The sequence below is a fragment of the Suncus etruscus genome, chromosome 3 (assembly GCF_024139225.1).
Source record: "Suncus etruscus isolate mSunEtr1 chromosome 3, mSunEtr1.pri.cur, whole genome shotgun sequence".
NCBI lineage: Eukaryota > Metazoa > Chordata > Mammalia > Eulipotyphla > Soricidae > Suncus > Suncus etruscus.
Genome location: NC_064850.1, coordinates 143,674,243 through 143,694,067, shown reverse-complemented (window position 1 = coordinate 143,694,067; position 19,825 = coordinate 143,674,243). Strand labels below are relative to the sequence as shown.

Below are 19,825 nucleotides of genomic sequence, written 5' to 3'. Positions count from 1 at the left end.
GCAGGCTCAGGGAACCATATGGGATGCCAGGGATTGAACCCAGGTCTGACCTGGGTATGCCATATGCAAGGCAAATGCCCTACCATTGTACTATTGCTCCAGCCCTCATTGATGCTTGATGTTTTAAAAAAGATTTAATTTGTGAACTTGTAAATATCTGTAGGCTTGATTAGAATTATTTTTTTTTTCAATTAGTGGTCAGGTGGGTTCTCGAAGTCCATCTATGATTAGTAATGATACAGAAACCTTAGAAGAATGTATGGTGTGCTCAGATATGAAGAGGGATACTCTGTTTGGCCCATGTGGACATATTGCTACCTGTTCTTTGTGTTCTCCACGAGTCAAGAAATGCCTCATCTGTAAAGAGCAAGTTCAATCCAGGACCAAGGTATTATATATATATATTTTTTTTATTATATTTATATATAAATTAAACACATTTATTTATTTATACATTCTTTGTTATGCTTTATTTAAATACTGGTTTACATAGTTGTTCTTATTATAGTTGTTTTGGTCATTCTATCATTGGTGTCACAGTCTTTCCAATAATGTTCCCAGTTTCCAACTCCCCAAATCTGCCCCTTAGTAGGCAAAAAAAATTTTTATTATATATTTCTTGTTACAATTAAATAGTCAATGGAATTATAAAAAAAATACTTCAGTAAAAATTTGTGATAACTCATATCACAATATGAGTCATTAAGTCATTGTTTGAGAGTTTAATAAGCTGTTTGTTCCTAGTTGATACTTAAGTGTTATTGTTTTTGTTTATTGGGCTTAATTGGCTTCTATGTTATTTTCTCATCTGAATTAGTGTGCTCCTGTTGGACTGTCAGTGTCTTAGAATTTGGAGATCTGGGGCCCGGAGAGATAGCACAGCGGCGTTTGCCTTGCAAACAGCCGATCCAGGACCAAAGGTGGTTGGTTCGAATCCCGGTGTCCCATATGGTCCCCCGTGCCTGCCAGGAGCTATTTCTGAGCAGACAGCCAGGAGTAACCCCTGAGCATCGCTGGGTGTGCCCCCCCCCCCAAAACAAAACAAAACAACACAAAACAAAAAACAGAATTTGGAGATCTGTTGTACCTGGCCACACCCTCCAGAACTCCAGAATCTATGGAGGATGGCCCATGAGTTTATATGGTGGAGGGTGTGGAATGTGGGTGTGGCAACTAGGGCTTGTGGGTCAGGGGTTGGTTCCTTAACTTGGTTTTTGCACTCAAACCAGAATAATTGAATTTTTTAAATTGCTTTTCATGTTTCTGCAGAGATTAGTCATAAAGCAGTAAATTTGGGCTGGGAGCATGGTGGCTGTGGAATTCACATAGGCTGCTGGGGCTTTGGCAGGGTGGGGACTTAGTCTGTTCTCTTGCACACTTCAGAGTTTTCATTGATAGATCAGTCAGTAGCTGTGAATTTAAGCTGGTTGACTTGGATCACTTCTGAGATTAGTGGTGAAATCTGTGAGACTGGAATGTGAGTGTGGTTTCTCCATAGTAATTTGGGAGGGGGGAAGGGATTGGGCCATGCCCTTTGGTGCTCAGAGGTTGGTTACTCTTGGTTCTGCACTCAGAAATCACTCCTGGCAGGCTCTGGGGACCATATGGAATGCTGAGAATCGAATTCAGGTCTGTCCTGGGTCAGCAGCATGCAGTGGCAAATGCCTTACCACTATGCTATCTCTCAGCCCCCTATTTATTTACTTTTTAATTAAAAAAAGTTTATTTAAACACCATGGTTACAAGGTTGCTCATACTAACTTTTATTTTTCTTCCGATTTTTGGGCCACACCTGGTGTTGCTCAGGGGCTACTCCTAGCTGTGCGCTCAGGAATCGCTCCTGGCTTGTTGTTGTTGTCGTTTTTTGCTGTAGGGCTGACCATAAGGTGCTTTGGGTAGAGATTGTCTAGGAAAAGCATATGGTACTAGGGATCAAGCCCAGGATTTCACACATTTTATTATTTGAACGACATTCCCATCCCATTTCTCTTAGTATTTTAAATTTTGGGAATTGGAAAGTAGGTCAGTGATAGAATGCATGCTTAACATTTATGAGTCCAAACCCAGTGATGCTCAGGGGTTACTCCTGCTCTGAGCTCAGAAATCACTCCAGGCGGACATGGGGTCCTAATATGGGGTGCTGGGGATTGAACCTGGGTCAGCTGTGTACAAGGCAAATGCCCTACCTGCTGTGCTATTGCTCCAGATTGGCCCCTGCCTGGCTTTTATACATTGCTTCCCACCATCCAGATGAATCGTGGATTTTTTCAGAATTGCAGAAAAAGAACATCTAATATAACCATCAAACAGATTTGTCATTAGTTGCTGATTTTTGATTATAAAGAAATAGTGACCCCAAGTGGTTAAAGGATATTGAACATCTTTATTGAAGATAAACTAGCATTTGGAGAAAGGGTAAGCAAGCTTCGTCTTTTCGCAGTTAAAGAAACAAAATTTTAATGCTTAGAAGAGGCTCCCTGCATTTCCCCTTAAATTAATTTTTCTAAATGCTTGCCAGGATTTGTAACGGGTTTCCAAGTATTAGTGGTATGGGATTTAATTACATACTCTGCTTTACCCTCCTTCCCTTGGAGTAGCCCTATTAGCCTCTGAGAACTGCTTGGAGTACTGATCCCTGAACCAGGGGTCCTCAAACTTTTTAAACAGGGGGCCAGTTCACTGTTCCTCAGACCAGTGGAGGGTCTGACTATAGTAAAAACAAAACTTATGAACGAATTCTTATGCACACTACATATATCTTATTTTGCAATGAAGAAACAAAACAGATACAAATACAATATGTGGCCCACGGGCCATAGTTTGAGGACCACTGCCTGAAACAATGAACAGAACAAGACAGACAATGCTTGTCAGATTAGGTGAATGAATACTGTCTTAATACTGCTTGCTAGAAGCTGAATACATGAGTTCATATTTTTGAGAGACAATTCTGATATTTTATATAAAAATTTTGTAGACATGCTTAGGAATTCTATACCTATGAATTTTTAATAATATAAGAAGAAAATGAAAAGGTTAGATTACAAAGGTTTTTCTTTTAATATGGAAATAGGTAAGAATGGATAAATGATTATTAGATTAATTTGCTAGATTATTTTAAATTTTTCATGGACAATAAGACAATTGTCTTAGAAATCATTTTGAAAAGCCTATCAATATGCCAGTCAATTTGGGCATTTATTTTATTTTTTTGCTTTTTGCTTTTTTTTGGGTCACACCTGGCAGTGCTCAGGGGTTACTCCTGGCACTACGCTCAGAAATCGCCCCTGGCAGGCACAGGGGACCTTATAGGATGCCTTCTAACCACCGTCCTTCTGCATGAAAGGCAAATAAATGCCTTACCTTCATGCTATCTCTCTGGCCCCTGGGCTTTGATTTTAAATGCACATAATATCTAACTTCCTCTTTAAATTACTCTGAAGTTATCTTCCATCTATGAAGACTTGTTCTTTTTCAGATTAGAAAATAAAGCTGGAGAGAGAGCACAGCGGTAGGGCATTTGCCTTGCATGCATCCGAACCAGGAGGGACAGTGGTTTGAATCCTGACATCCCATATGATCACCCGAGCCTGCCAGGAGCTATTTCTGAGTGTAGAGCCAGGAGTAATCCCTGAGTGCTGCTGGGGGTGACTCAAAAACTAAAAAAGGAAAGAAAATAAAGCTGTAGCTTAACTGTTAGATAATTTGTCAGCAAGGTAGTTCTTTAGTGTTTTACTGCTTTCTGTTCTTACCATAACTATATTAAAGCTTATAAACACAGGGTGAGAAAAACAGTTGTCGTTGAAATTAGAGATCAGTGATGAGCATATTATTTGGACAGAAATTGTAATTGATAATAAAATAAAAGTAGTTGTAAATATCTGGTAAAAGGGAGAAGAATAATTGAAAGATAGTTATAATAGAAAGTGATGGAAACCAAATCTTGTGGTAAATAGAGTTTAGTAAAAGTCAGAAAAAGTAGAAATGAAAAGAAGAAATTGCTCATAGATGATAGAAGAATTCTGCCTCTAATACTAGTATTGTTGAAGTTCTGAAAAAAGTTTATAGTAGGTTAAGTTTCTAAAGTTGGTTAAATGGAAAACTATCACTCTTTTAGTAGTGTGACTAATCTATTTTTTTTTATTAATATTAGAGATCTGTCTTAGCCATTTATCCTTTTATACTTTTTCTCAAGAGTAATTTTTATTTTACTCTGGAGGGGAGAAAACTTGAAATTCAATTTCACTGACCTTGGAAGAAATTGAACATTTCTCTATCATTCTTAAGGACAGATAGGTAAATTAATGTGGAAATAGAGTGTTAAGCAGTAAAAGCATGAAAATCAGAGACTAGAGGTCAGAGAAATGTGTGTTAAAATGTGTGTACATTTATTGTGCCAGACATGTTTTTCCTTGTAGAGGAAATATGTTTAGAAACCAAAGGTACTGTTAAAGTTACTAGATTTATCTGTAGATGTTGACAGTTGTGCCTAACATTTTAATTTTTTTTTTTAGATTGAAGAATGTGTGGTATGCTCTGACAAGAAGGCAGCTGTTCTTTTTCAGCCTTGTGGACACATGTGTGCTTGTGAGAGTAAGTAGCCAATACAAAACTTCCTTAATTTTACTGTTTGTTAGGGTAATATAACAGTTTAAGAGGTATTAAATATTTTAAACATACTCTGTTAAAAGCCTTTCCTTTTTATATTCTTCTTTTAAAGTTCATGTACTGTTTAATAATATCAGTAAGTTTCCTTTACTCTTTGAATTTCTATGATTTTCATTAGAGTTATAAATTTTAATTATTTTATATCTTTTTTAAAATGGGCTCATGGCAAAGCAATGCTTTTCTTTAAGCAGCTTTCTTGTTAAAGAAATGATAAAAATTTTTATTGTACTGTTCTGCCTCTAGTAACTTTCTGTTTACTAAAGACTGATATGCCTGTTAACTGTCAGTGGGCACTTAGAGAATTTCCCTTTTTCTTTTTCTTTTTTTTTAATAATATATTTAAGCACTATGGTTACAAACATGATTGTAATTGGGTTTTAGTCATAAAAAGAACATCTTTGACGCTGGAGAGATAGCATGGAGGTAAAGCGTTTGCCTTGCATACAGAAGGACAGTGGTTTGAATCCGGCATTCCAAATGGTCCCCCAAGCCTGCCAGGATTGATTTCTGGCAGGGGTCTCAAACTTACGGCCCGGGCTGTTTGCGGCCCTCCGTACAACATTTTGTGGCCCTGCCCTAGAGGAATCTGTTTTTGTTTTGTTTTGTTTTGTTTTAGTTATTTGGGTCTCACCTCCCAGTGTTCAAGGCTTACTACTGACTTTGCACTCAAGTATCACCCCCAACTTTGCCTCCTGTGGTCCCCAGGTAAATTGAGTTTGAGACCCCTGATAGACACCCTGAGTGCTGCTGGGTGTAATCCAAAAACCAAAAACCAAAAAAAAAAAAAAGAACACCTTCCTTCATGAGTGCAACATTCCCACCACCAGTGCCATTCTATGTCTCTCACTCATTAATATGTCATTATCATAGTAGTTGTTAGTGCATTATTTCTCTAACTGCACTCATCCCTCTTTGTGGTGAGCTTCTCTCATGAACCCATCTTTCCAGCCCTCATCTCTGGGCATTATTACAATAATGTCTTTTATTTTTCTTAAAACCCATAGCATAGATTAGTGAGACTATTCTGTTTCTATCTCTCTCCCTCTAACTTATTTCACTCAACATACTAGTTTTCCTGTGCATCCTTGTATAGGAAAATTTCATGACTTCATTTCTCTGAAGGCTGCATAATACTCCATTGTGTATATGTACCACAGTTTCTTTAGCCATTCATCTGTTGAAGGGCATCTTGGTTGTTTCCAGATTGTAAATTGCGCTGCAATGAATACAAGAAGGATTTTTTGTATTGAGTTTTTGTGTACCTAGGGCATATCCCTACGAGTGGTAGAGCTGGATCATATGGGAGCTCAACTTACAGTGTTTTGAAGAATCTCCATATAGTTTTCCATAAAGGCTGGACTAGATAGCATTCCCACCAGCAGTGAATGAGAGTTCCTTTCTCTCCACACTGTCTCTTCCCTGCCAGCACTGATTATTCTTATTCTTTGTGATGTGTGCCAGTCTCTGCAGCTGAGATGGCACCTCATCTTGTTTTGATTTTCATCTTTCTGATGATAAGTGATATGGAGCATTTTTTCATGCGTTTTTTTGGTCATTTTTACTTCTTTGAGAAGTGTCTTCATTTTTTTAATTTTTTTGATGGGGTTAGACATTTTTATCTTGTTAAGTTCTGTCAGTAGCTTGTATATCTTAAATATTAACCCCTTGTCTGATGAGTATTGGGTGAATAGTTTCTCTCATTCTGTGAGTGGCATTTGTATCCTAGACACTATTTTCCTTTGAGGTGCAGAAGCTTCGCAGCTTAAAATAGTCCCATCTGTTTATCTCCTCTTCCCACTTGTTTGGAGAGTGCTGTTTCTCTTTGAAGATGCCTGTAGTCTTAACGTCATGGAGTGTTGTACCTTCATGTTGTTCTTATGGTTTTGGGTTAGATATCAAGGTCTTTAATTCAATTGGATTTGACTCTTAGATGGAGGTCTGAGTTGGCTTTTTACAAATGGCTGACCAGTTGTCCTAACACCACAGTTTTCTTTTTTTTTTTTTTTTTTTTTTGTAGTGGCACACCCTGTGACACTCAGGGGTTACTCCTGGCTATGCACTCACTCCTGGCTTGGGGGATCATACGGGGTGGGCGGGGTGGGGGGGAGGTTTAAACCAAGGTCCATCCTGGGCAGTCGCATGCAAGATAAACACCCTATCTCTGTGCTATTGCTCTGGCTCCCCAATACCACTAGTCGAAGAGGCTTTCCTTGCTTCATTTTGCATTTCTTGCAAACAGTGAGTGCTTGACTTCTTCCTTTCTTATCTGGATGCCCTTTATATCTTTTTCTTGCCTGATCACTGTGGCAAGAACTTCCAGTACTATGTTGAATAGGAGTGGTGAGAGAGGGCAACCTTGTCTTGTACCAGATTTTAGAGGAAAGGTTTTTAGTTTTTCTCCATTCAGTATAATATTTGCCATTGGCTTGTGGTAATTGGCCTTGAGTATATTGAGAAAAGTTCTTTCTATTCCCATTTTGATGAGTGTTTTTTTTTTTTTTTATCAAGATGGGTGTTGAATGCTTTCTCTGCATCTGTTGATATGATCATGCAGTTTTAATTTTTTTTGTTGATACGGTGTATTATATTGATTGATTTATGTATGTTAAATCATCCTTGCGTTCTTAGAATGGAACCTTCTTGGTCGTTGTGTATGACCTTCTTGATGAAGCGTTGAATCCTATTTGCCAGGATTTTGTTGAGGATCTTTTCATCTTCATCAGAGATACTGGTCTGTAGTTTTTTTTGTGTTTTTTTTTTTTTTGTTGTTGTTGCAGCATCTCTGTCTGGTTTTGGTATCCAGGTGATGTTAGCTTCATAATAACTATTTGGGAGTGTTCCTGATTCTTCAATTTCATAAAAGAGCCTGAAAAGAATTGGTAGTAGTTCCTCTAGAAAGGTTTGAAAGACAGAACTGGCGAGATAGCACAACAGTAGGACATTTGCCTTGCCTGCGCTGATTCAGGACGGATGATGGTTTGAATCCCGGCATCCCATATGGTCTCCCATGCCTGTGAGTAGCGATTTCTGATCATAGAGCCAGGAGTAACCCTTGAGCACCGCCAGGTGTGACCCAAAAACCAAAAAAAAAAAAAGAAAAAATGTGAAAGAATTTGTTAGTAAATCCATCTGGGCTTTTGTTTTGGGGAAGACTTTTGATTACCCTTTTAATTTCCTCAGTAATGATGGTTCTGTTTGGATATGCTAGATCATCCTGGTTTAACAGTGGAAGATTATAAGAGTCCAATAATTTATCCATTTCTTTCAGGTTCTCATATTTCATGGCATAGAGTTTCTCAAAGTAGTCTCCGATTACCCTTTGAATCTCTGCAGTATTTGTAGTGATCTCCCCTTTTCATTTCTATTCTGGTTAAGTTTCCTTTTCCCTGTGTCTTTAAGTTTTGCTAATTGTTTATCAATCTTGTTTATTTTTCAACAAACTAACTTTTGCTTTTCTTAATCTTTCGGATTTTTTTTTTATTTCCACTTCATTGGTTTTTGTTCTAAGTTTTGTTATTTCCTTCTGCTTATCTATTTTTTGTTCCTTTTGTTGGTCATTTTCTAATTTTATAAGCTGTGTCATTAAGTTTTTTATGTAGGCTAGAGAATTTTCTTAAGTAAAAAGGTTCAGAGTTTTTTTGTTTTGTTTTATTTTTGGTATTTGGGTCACACCCAGCAGCGCTTAGGGGTTACTCCTGGCTCTATGCTCAGAAATTGCTCCTAGCAGGTTTGGGGGACCATATGGGATGTGGGGATTCGAACCACTGTCCTTCTGAATGCAAGGCAAACACCCTACTTCATGCTATCTCTCCGGCCCTAATTTGTTTTAATTTTATTTTATTGAAACCATTGTGAGCTATAGTCGAATATCAGACATACAGTGAATCAGGACCATTCCCACTACCAGTGTAGACCTCCCTTCACCAATGAACCCAGAGTGCATCCTATATCACCACCCATTGTCACCTGGCCTGCCAGTATAACAGGCCCATTTATGTTTACATTGTTAAAGTTTAGGTCTCTTTTTTCTATTGTCTTTGGCTTTGGCTTGGCTATTTAGTTCTGTTCTTAATTTTTCTCTACCAATGCCACCTGAGACCACTTGGCCCCTAGCCCCCAGCCTTTCTTTTTTCCTTTCTTCTTAGTTTTATAGAAAAATGCAGAAATATGTGGTAAAACAAAGTAATCTAAGTCCCAAGGTTCTATGAAAAAGGTGGGAGCCTCTATTTAAAAGATAAGAAAAATAATTTTAAAAAATGTGTGTGGCTTTTTTTTTTTTTTTTTTGGTTTTTGGGCCACACCCGTTTGATACTCAGGGGTTACTCCTGGCTATGAGCTCAGAAGTTGCTCCTGGCTTGGGGGATCACTGCCCGGCCCCTGCCTTTTTTTTTTTTTTTGCATAGGCACAGCAAAAGATGGGGAAATAGAAAGGAAAAGCTTTTGTTCTAAAAACAGGGAAACCCTACCCATGCAGCATCCTGCCATAAAGACAAACTGCAGGCTTTGGGCATACTAAATTGTCTAACCCCAAAGTCTTTGTGGTCCCAGTAAAAGTTCCAAGTCTCAGGTTTTTATAGATAAGTAGATAGGAAACTTTTGCCGTAATGGGTCAAATAATATATTTTGCTTTTGGGCCCTTTGATATTATAGTAACTTCTCAACTCTGCAATGTGGTACAGAAACAGCTACTGATATTATGTAAATGAATGGAAGGAACTGTTTTTCATTAAGACTTAATACAAAACTGGTACCTAGTTGGATTTGGCCTGAAGGCTGTAGTTTGTTGACAGGGTGACTTAAAAGCTAGTTTTAATTAGTAGATGATAACACAGATTCTGCAGCCATATTGTGATTATTTCCCCAGAACTTCCTCAAAATTTTTACATTATCCTCGCTTTAAAATTTATCAAGAGTAAAATATATATTCACAAGAGCTAAGAGCTATTAAATCTGTATTCTATACTAGTCCTCTTTCTTTTTAAATGTTTTTTTTTTTTATCTGTACTATCCCTGCTAGAAGAGATTAAATTTAGTTGGAAATGTTCTTCTTTCAGAATCATATAGTAAAATAGTTTAGTGCTCACTAGTGCTAAACAGAATATTAAAGATTTGAAGATTATAAAACCCCTTGACAGATTAAAGAAAGAAGAGATGACAGTCCTCACCTTATGACCTTCATAGATTCTTGGAAACTGCTTTATTATGCAAAATGACATGTGATAAATCCTTGGTGTTCTGTTCATTGTCAACTGGGTTTTTTTTTATCTTTTCTCTTTGCTGTTATAATGAAGTAGCATTAAATGAAATACTGAATTTGTTTTTTTTTTTTTTGTTTTTTTTTTTTGTTTTTGGGCCACACCGGGTGATGCTCAGGGGTTACTCCTGGCTATGCACTCAGAAGTCGCTCCTGGCTTGGGGGACCATATGGGACACCGGGGGATCGAACCAAGGTCCGTCCAAGGCTAGCGCAGGCAAGGCAGGCACCTTACCTCTAGCGCCACCGCCCGGCCCCCTGAATTTGTTTTATATTCTTTTTTTTGAACACAAAAAAATAATGCAACAATAGGGGCTGGAATGATTTCACAGCGGTAGGGTGTTTGCATTGCATGATGCCCACCCAGGATAGATCCGGGTTTGATCACTAGCATCCCATATTGTTCCCCGAGCCTGCCAGAAACAATTCCTGAGCACTGAGCCAGGAGTAACCCCTGAGTGCTGCCAGGTATGGCTCAGAAACAAAACCAAAACCAAAAAAGTAACAATGGAACATAGCAGTTATATGTCTTTGAGATTATTGTAATTATTAATGGTGCTGGGTGTTTTTGGTTTTTGGGCCACACCTGGCGGTGCTCAGGAGTTACTCCTGGCTGTCTGCTCAGAAACAGCTCCTGGCAGGCACGGGGGGGACCATATGGGATACCGGGATTCGAACCAACCACCTTAGGTCCTAGATCGGCTGCTTGCAAGGCAAATGCCGCTGTGCTGTCTCTTCGGGCCCTAATGGTGTGTTTTGAGGCAATTGATCTTGGTTTGAGATCAGTCTTGTTCTCTATTATATATGGGCAAGATATAAGTATGAATTTAAAAAAATTTGGATTAAGCACTATGAGTTACAAAGTTATTTATAGTTGGGTTTTAAATACATGTTCTAGCACCAATCCCACAGTGTCATCTTTACTCCATCAGGGTTTGTTCCCAGGACCCCTCCTACTCTCCAGTCCCCCATCTACTACCTGAACAGCATGGTTTTAAAATTTGGTTGTTGAAGTTTGAAGTTTAATTTTATAATAGAGGCTAATGAAAAGAAGTTGAGGTATTCTGTGTTAAAGTAATTAGCAGTTTTTGGTACTAGACATTAAAATTCTACAACTTATGGGGCATGGAAAAATAGTATAATGGGGTGAGTGCTTTCCTTATATGGCAAATCTTTTATGCAGCTGAGCACTGCCTGTAGTAATCCCTTAGTACAGAGCCAGGAAATAAGTAAACCCCGAACACTTCTGAGTATGTTCCAAAACCATATCCCCCCAATTAAAAAAGAAAAAAATTCGGGGCTGGCGAGGTGGTGCTAGAGGTAAGGTGTCTGCCTTGCAAGCGCTAGCCAAGGAATGACTGCGGATCCCCCAGCGTCCCATATGGTCCCCCCAAAGCCAGGGGCAATTTCTGAGCACTTAGCCAGGAGTAACCCCTGAGCATCAAATGGGTGTGGCCCGAAAACCCCCCCCCCAAAAAACCAAAAAACCCCCCCCACATATAACAACCCTGTAATTTACAATTATGTCTAGAGATTTGTTTTTTGGAATGGGAGAACATTCTGCTGATACACAGGTATTACATAGTACATTAAAATAAAATTTTTATAATTTACTCACTGATCCATTAAAAAAGTAAAATTGTATGTTGGTGTAACTTGATTAATCTTGGTGGTAAATTTAAGTTGTAAAAATGAACAGAGTATGGGGGCCGGAGAGATAGCATGGAGGTAAGACTTTCAGCAGAAGGTCATTGGTTCGAATTCTGGCATCCCATATGGTCCTCTGAGCCTGCCAGGAGTGATTCCTGAGCATAGAGCCAGGAGTAACCCCTGAGTGCTGCGGTGTGTGACCCAAAAACCAAAAAAAAAAAAAAAAAAAGTATGAACAGAGTATGATATCTTTCTTATTCACATTTTCATACGAAATCTTCCTGCTATTTTTTCAGACTGTGCTAGCCTGATGAAAAAGTGTGTGCAGTGCCGGGCAGTAGTTGAACGAAGAGTACCTTTCATTATGTGTTGTGGAGGAAAAAATTCAGAAGATGCTGGTGATGATATCTGTAAGTGTTTTTCAAAATTGTGTAAGTGAATTTCCATGAACATCTCTACTTATTATAGTAGGGCACTGTATAAAGCAGGGGTCTTCAAATTTTTTAAAGTGGGGGCCGGATTACGGTCCCTTAGAGAGCTGGAGGGCCGGACTATATGAGCTACTAATTCCTACTCACACTGCACATATCTTATATAAATAAAATGAAAACCATTTATAAATAAACAGATCACGCACCAGTATTTCAATGGGAACTGTGGGCCAGCTTTTGGCTAATGAGATGGTCAATGTCCGATTCCATATTTGTCACTGCCAGCCATAACAAGTGATGCAAGTGGGCATCAGTTAATCTTGATCTGGTTGGAGATTGCAGATGTTTCATTCTTGAAAAAGTCTGTTCACAGGCATAAGTGCTACCAAAGATGGTTACCATTTTGAGTGCATGGTTCCTGATATTTCGATATGTCTCAAAGGGGAGAGATGCATAGGAATTCAAAAGGTTACTTGACTTAAATGCGTCTTTCAGAGAGTCACAATTCTGCAGTTCAGCCAGTTCCATTTGGTAAATTGTAAGGACATTTTCAATCTCAACAGAAAATGGTTACGAAAAAGCTGTATGTCCTGTTCACGGAGATGAAGCTCTTTGAATCTAAATTGAAACTCCTTTTGCAACAATTCTAGTGAAGCCAGACATGTTTCCTTTGGGAATAACCAATGGTTTGTCCGCTAACAGGTTTTGAGTTGTTGGGAGATGATTGAAGTTTTCCTCCTGTACTTGTTTGATGAGAAGGCCTAATTGTACTTCAAATGCTTTCACATGCGATGCCATATTACAGATGAGCTTCCCCTTGCCTTGAAGTTGCAGATTGAAACTGTTGAGTAGCTCTGTTATATCTGTCAGAAAGGCAAGGTGCCATTTCCATTCTACATCATTGAACTCTGGAACTTCTTGGTTTTTTGAAAGTAGAAAAGCTGTAATCTGCGGAAGTAAGTCATAGAAACGTTTCAAAACTCTCCCTCTACTCAGCCAACGGACTTCTGTGTGGTACAGAACATCTTCATGGGCAACATTTACCTCAGATAGAAATTCCTGAAATTGTCTGTGGTTTAGTGCATGAGTTCTAATGTAATTAACACAAGATACCACAATTTTCATAACAGAGTCCCACTTCAGTAATTTACAACACAGCGCTTGTTGGTGGATGAGGCAGTGTATGGCAGTTGGATGAGGATGGTTATGTTTGTCCATGTGTATGTGAGCAATTACTCCTCTCTTAGACCCTACCATGCTAGGAGCACGATCAGTTGTTACACTGACTAGTTTAACCCAGTCCAGCTCCAAACCATTCACAGTTTGGCAAACCTTTTCAAATATATTCACTCCTGTGGTTGTACCTTTGATACTTTGCAGTGCAGCAAGCTCTTCTATGACTTCAAAACACTCATTTGTCCCACGCATATAAATGAGAAGTTGGGCAGAATCACGAACGTCATTGCTTTCGTCGAGTGTCAAGGAAAAATAGCAGAGTTTCTTTGCAGTTTTGCAAATGGTGCAGCAAATTTTCTCCCATTTCTTCAATCCGTGTCATTGTAACTCCTGAAAGGCTCACTGTACTAAATAAATCGGCCTTCTCTGGACACATCTCTTTGGCAACAGAAATAAGGCATTCTTTAACAAATTCTCCCTCCACAAATGGTTTGCCATTGCGCGCTATTAGCTTGGCAACTTGAAAACTTGCCTGCAGTGAGGAAGTATTTAACTGCTCTTGCTTCACAAAAGTATTTTGCTGAGTCGTCAGTGTATGTTTCAGTTGTAATATTTTATCTTTTCTCACTTCTCCAACCAATCAATCATATTTATCTTTATGTTGAGTTTGATAGTGGCGTCACAAAAATTGTCACAAATTGTATTCTTTGGACACAGCAACTATATTCTGGCAATTCAGACACACAGCTTTTTCTTTGTACTGCATAAAAAAGTAATCTTAAGTCCACTTTGAATATCCTACACTCGCCATCAATTTTTCTTTTTCTTGACATCAGTTTCTTAGGAATTTCAAACTGATATTAGTGAAATACAAATATGTGTGTATATATACACACAGTGTATGAACCCCATTAGTCCCTGATGTGAACACTTAACCCTTGCAGGCTTTTCTAAGCAGACCAGCTCAGTCCCTGATAGTTCAGTCATATCTCCCTATATAATGCCCAAATTGACATGTTCGAAATCAGCATGTAAACACTGAAAAGGAATTGCAAAATGCATATAAAATTTTCAATGTAACCCCTTTAAAATGTTTCAGCATCGAACCCCTAATTTTCCACATGGGCAATTCAGCACCGAACCCCTAACCTCCCAACCACCGCCACCCCCTAACTTTGATTTCAGCACTGAATGCCTCACCACCCTCAAAGGGAAATTTTCATATGAGTCACCCACAGCCCAATCGGGCAGAACCCCCCATCTGGCAAAAATTTATTTCTATGGCACTTTTGACTGACCTTTGGCAGTGGAGGGAGTGGAGGAAAACCTCACTGACAGGCAGGCACAGCACACAGACACCACATTGGTGTTGTCTGGGGGTGGAGCAGGCGCGTTTTTACATCATATAGTCACCCACAAGTGGTACTCCTCCGTGATGCGGCGTCTGGCGCCCTCCTGTGATGTCATCAGCAACGTGCACGCCAAGCGCCAGGCTCAAGGGTGCATCAGTGTCCCTCTCAACACCGCCCTCACGCCCACCCTCCCAGCACACAACATGCCGTGGGCGGAAGCAGTTGACATCATCTCTGAGAAACTGTGACACTGAGTGTATATGCTGGCAGGTATCTTGGCAACCAAAAAGCGCTCACTGCTGGCGGGCTGGATCAGGCTCCTCTGTGGGCCTCATGTGGTAGTTTGAAGACCCCTGGTATAAAGGATAAGATACATGATTTGATCTTAGAGGAACAAGTAGGCTTTTCCAGTGCTTTTGTTCAATTGTCAGAAATTTTAATTTATATTTAGTTTATGGTATGATTATAGAAAAGCTCTGGCCTTTTTAAGAAACCTCCACATCGATATAAAGAATCACATTGCCATGTACTTTGTTTTGGGGCCATACCCTCAGTGTTTAGGGTATGGCCCCATATTATTATTCATGACTCCATGCTCAGGGATTACTCCTGACAGTGCTCACGGGACGCAGGATGCCTGGAATTGAACCTGGATTGGTCGTGTGCAAGGCAAACACCCCACCCACTGTACTATCTCTCTGGCCTCTGATGTCTACTTAAGATAAAACTTAGTGTATCTTGGGAGATGTTATATTACAAATAATTTCTTCAGTTTATACAAATTCTAACCTAATTTATTCAAGTAGCAAATTACCTAGTGAATATACTTTATGAAATAATTATTTAGCATAGAATAACTAAACTTAGTTGTAGGCCAATACTAAATAAAATATGAAAAATAAACTGTTTACTTTCCTTCCTTCCTTCCTTCCTTCCTTCCTTCCTTCCTTCCTTCCTTCCTTCCTTCCTTCCTTCCTTCCTTCCTTCCTTCCTTCCTTCCTTCCTTCCTTCCTTCCTTCCTTCCTTCCTTCCTTCCTCCCTCCCTCCCTCCCTCCCTCCCTCCCTCCCTCCCTCCCTCCCTCCCTCCCTCCCTCCCTCCCTCCCCTCCCTCCCTCCCTCCCTCCCTCCCTCCCTCCCTCCCTCCTTTCTTTTCTTCCTTCTTTTTTTTATTTTTGTGGTTTTTGGGTCACACCCGCAGTGCTCGGGTTATTACTGGCTCCATGCTCAGAAATTGCTCCTGGCAGGCACGGGGGACTATATGGGACGCCGGGATTCGAACCGATGGCCTTCTGCATGAAAGGCAAAAGCCTTACCTCCATGCTATCTCTCCGGCCCCTACTTTCAATTTTCTTTTCTTTTCTTTTTTTTTTTTTTTTTTTTTTTTTTTTTTTTAGTTTTTGGGTCACACCCAGCGGTGCTCAGGGGTTACTCCTGGCTGTCTGCTCAGAAATAGCTCCTGGCAGGCACGGGGGACCATATGGGACACCAGGATTCGAACCAACCACCTTTGGTCCTGGATCGGCTGCTTGCAAGGCAAACGCCGCTGTGCTATCTCTCCGGGCCCCTACTTTCACTTTTCAATAGCACATTATATACAGATATTTTTTTAATAATATCTTTATTTTAACACCGTGATTAAAGACATGATTGTAGTTGGGCTTCGGTCACTAAAAGAACACCCCTCTTCACCAGTGCAACATTCCCACCACCAGTGCCCCTAATTTCCCTCCTCCCACACCCCCTGTGGCATTCTACTTCTCATTCATTAACATTGTCATGGTAGTTTTTAGTGTATTATTTCTCTAACTGCACTGAACCCTCTTTCAGGTGAGTTTCATGTCGTAAGTTGGTCTTTCCAGCCCTCATCTTTGGGCATTATCACAATAATGTCTTTTATGTTTCTTAAAACCCATAGATAAGCGAGACTATTCTGTGTCTCAGTCTCTCCCCCTCTGATTTAATTCACTCAGCATAATAGTTTCCATGTGCATGCATGTATGGGAACATTTTATGACTTCATCTCTCCTGTGCTTATAATTTTCCTTTTAGTAGCTTTTGCTGTGTCCCATTAAATTCTGATAGTTTGTGTCTTCATTGTCATTTGTTTCCAGAAATGTTTTGATTTCCTCTTTAATTTCATCTCTGACCCTCTGGTGGTTCTGCAGTGTGCTGTTTAATTTCCAGGTGTTAAAGTTTTTCTTCTGTAACCCTTTGTAGTTCACTTCTAATTTTAGTGCCTTATCATCTGAGATGGTAGTCTGTACAATATCTATTCTCTTGATTTTATGGAAATATGTTTTATGAGCCAGCATGGGGTCTATCCTGGAGAATGACCATGTGCATTGGAGAAGAATGTATATCCAGGTTTCTGGGGATGGAGTGCCCTATGTATATCTACTAGTTCACTTTCTTCGATGTTTCTTTTCAGAGCTAGGATATTCTTATTGAATTTCAGCCTGGCTGACTTATCAAGGGGTGACAGGGCAGTGTTGAGGTCTCCTACTATTATTGTATAGCTATTGATATCTTCTTTCAGATTTGTCAACAATTGTAGTAAATATTTTGCTGGCCTCTCACTTGGTGCATATATGTTTAGGAGAGTGATTTCTTCCTGCTGTATATATCCTTTGATATGGTATGAAATGACCATCTTTGTCCTTTATAACTTTTCTAAGTCTGAAGTTTGTGTCTTCTGATATTGATATGATCATTCCACCTTTTTTAAGGGAGTTATTTGCTTGGATGATTTTCCTCCAGCCTTTCATTTTGAGTATGTTCTGACTTTTTTTTTTACTGACAACTGAAATGCAAAGTACTTTATTTTTAAACTTTTAAATTTGAAAACAAGACAGCCCAGGTTGAATAATAAGTTTTCAGAAGCATGATTTGCTCATATGGAGTTCAGAGACAACTTCTCAAACTCCATGTGGAAATGCTGTAGCTGGCCCATCTGTGGCAGGGGATGTCCCATCTTAGCCTGAGGGTCCAAATGAGTTCCCCTCCTCACACAAATGACTCCATCCCGAATGTCTTCTGGGATGTGTACACCATGTACAAGAAGCCATTGTCATCCTTCTCACTTTCATATACCTCGGAGATGAGTCAGAAGGCCTGGTTGGCATTGAGCTGTAAGCACCATCTGATGATCTTAATGAGCTCACTTGTTCACATGGTCAGAGATGAGGAACATGGATTTATCCAGCACTAGAAGCTGCTTCTCACCTTTGTACTGCTCTATAATGACTGGGATCTTGGTGGGGTGCTGTTCTTGGATGAGCCGAACATTCTCCATCATTTGTTCGAAACTTTGGTGCTGCTTGAAGCTTTTGTCTGATGGTATCGCACAGCTAGGCAGATGCTGTGGTGCCAACATTCAGCGGCTCCCAATGTTCTGACTATTTAGATGTGTTTCTTGTAGGCAGCAGAATGTTGGACTCAGTTTTTTGATCCATTTTGCCACTCTTTGTCTCTTATCTGGTGCTTTTAGTCCATTGATGTTGAGAGAGATTATTGTCATGAAATTTGATGTTATCTTTGTGTAGAAGTTTGTTGTATCTGTTGGTCTGTCTTGTCTTAAGGAAGACCTTTCAGATTTTCTTTTAAGGCTGGCTTTGAGTCTTAAAGTTTCTGAGCTGCTGTTTATTCGTGAAGCTATATATATACTTCCTTCAAACCTGAAAGTGAGTATGGCTGGGTGCAGTATACAGGTGAAGCATTAATTTTGTTGAATTTTGTCACTATATCCCACCAATGACTTCTAGCCTGGAGGGTTTCTTGTGACAGGTCTGCTGTAAATTTTAAGGATGCTCCTTTGAATGTAATTTCCCTTTTTGATCTTGCTGCTTTCAGTATTCTATCTCTATCTGTTGGATTCGTCATTGTGACTAGGATGTGTCTTGGGTGCTTTTCTTTGGGTCCCTTTTAGCTCATATTCTTCGGGAATTCAGGATTTGGTTGCATGCCTTCTTTAGCTCTGGGAGTTTCTCTGTAAATGATGTCCTTGACTATTGATTCTACTGGGGATTTTTTCCTGGATCTCTGGGACTCCAATGATTCTGTTGAACTTGTCAAGGACTTCTATTTTCATCTTTTCACATTCTTTGAGTATTTTTTCCATTGTTTGATCATTTGCTTTAAGATTCTTTTCCAGTTTCTTCTGCTGTATGGAGTTGCTCTGCATCTCATCTTCCAGCTTGCTGATTCTGTCCTTAGCTGCTGTTACCTTTGTTGGAGAGGCTTTCCATTGAGTTTTTAATTTCATCTACTGAGTTTTTCAGTCCTGTTATTTCACTTTGGAATTTTATGATTTCTATCTTCATATTCTGTTCAGCTTGGTATATTCTTTCTTTGAGTTCTATGAGCATTCTCCATATTATTACTCTAAACTCCTCGTCTGAGAGGCTAACTATGTTGTTGGTACTTTCTGGGTCATCAGAGCTGCCATCTTCATTCTCTGCAAGCTGTTGTCCTGCATTGTTCCCCCATTGACATGCTTGTAGTGTGGCTTTTACTGCATTTTGTGGTGGGGTTCATGGGCTAGGAGATGCAGGCTGCTGCTTAGCGAAGCGGAGCTCCTCCCTTCTCCATTTTCTGGCTGGTGAACCTTGATGGGATTAAGTTCTCTGGGGTCTTCCTTAGCAGCCTCACACAGGGATCAGGAAGCTAAGAATGGAGGAATGCAGAGGCCTTTTAGAAGCACCAGGCAGGAGTCTGCTACCAACCACCTTGTGGGCTGGATCGCCTACTTGGCTGGTGAACCTTGATGGGATTAAATTCACTGGGGTCTTTTTTAGCAGCCTCATGCAGGGGATCAGGAAGCCCAAAATATTGTTTTATCTTTAGATATTAGCTGAATGGTTATTTGATTTCCTTTGTTTTGTGAACAGATGATGAATATGTATGTATTGCTTCTGTTTCATGCTTTTTTCACAATAAAAATTGTGTCACAAACAACAATTTCAGGGACGGATAACTCAATAAAGTAACAAGAATCTAGAGTAGAAAAAAAGTAAATATCTTCCTTCCATTTTACAGACCATAGGTCTTCCTTTCATGGAATTTCTCTTCTGTGATCAATAACTAGAAGAGTTGGATAGAATGTAAAGTGACTAGGTTTCTGTTCTTATTAACATAAATATCATCTATAAGATTTGAAATTATTGCTGCCAATTTTGACTAAAAACTGCTGCATACCTTCTTCTTGGTTGTATATAAAATATTACAGAAAAATCAAGCTATAAATGCATTTGTGAAGTTAGAGCCTTGGAAGATATATATAGAGAGAATATATAGAG

The 19,825-nt window shown here is 39.5% G+C and overlaps 1 protein-coding gene and 1 pseudogene across 1 annotated transcript in view; one reads left to right on the top strand and one right to left on the bottom strand.

Annotated features, from left to right (window-relative positions):
• MIB1 (MIB E3 ubiquitin protein ligase 1) overlaps nt 1–19,825 on the top strand; it is a 130,738-nt gene that overhangs the window by 102,468 nt on the left and 8,445 nt on the right. Inside the window, exons 17-19 of the mRNA XM_049769999.1 lie at nt 196–388; nt 4,515–4,593; nt 11,869–11,982. Of these exons, the coding sequence (XP_049625956.1) occupies nt 196–388; nt 4,515–4,593; nt 11,869–11,982 (386 nt within the window). The remainder of the gene's footprint in view (nt 1–195; nt 389–4,514; nt 4,594–11,868; nt 11,983–19,825) is intronic.
• On the bottom strand, nt 17,535–17,904 carry LOC126003906 (microtubule-associated proteins 1A/1B light chain 3B-like; annotated as a pseudogene).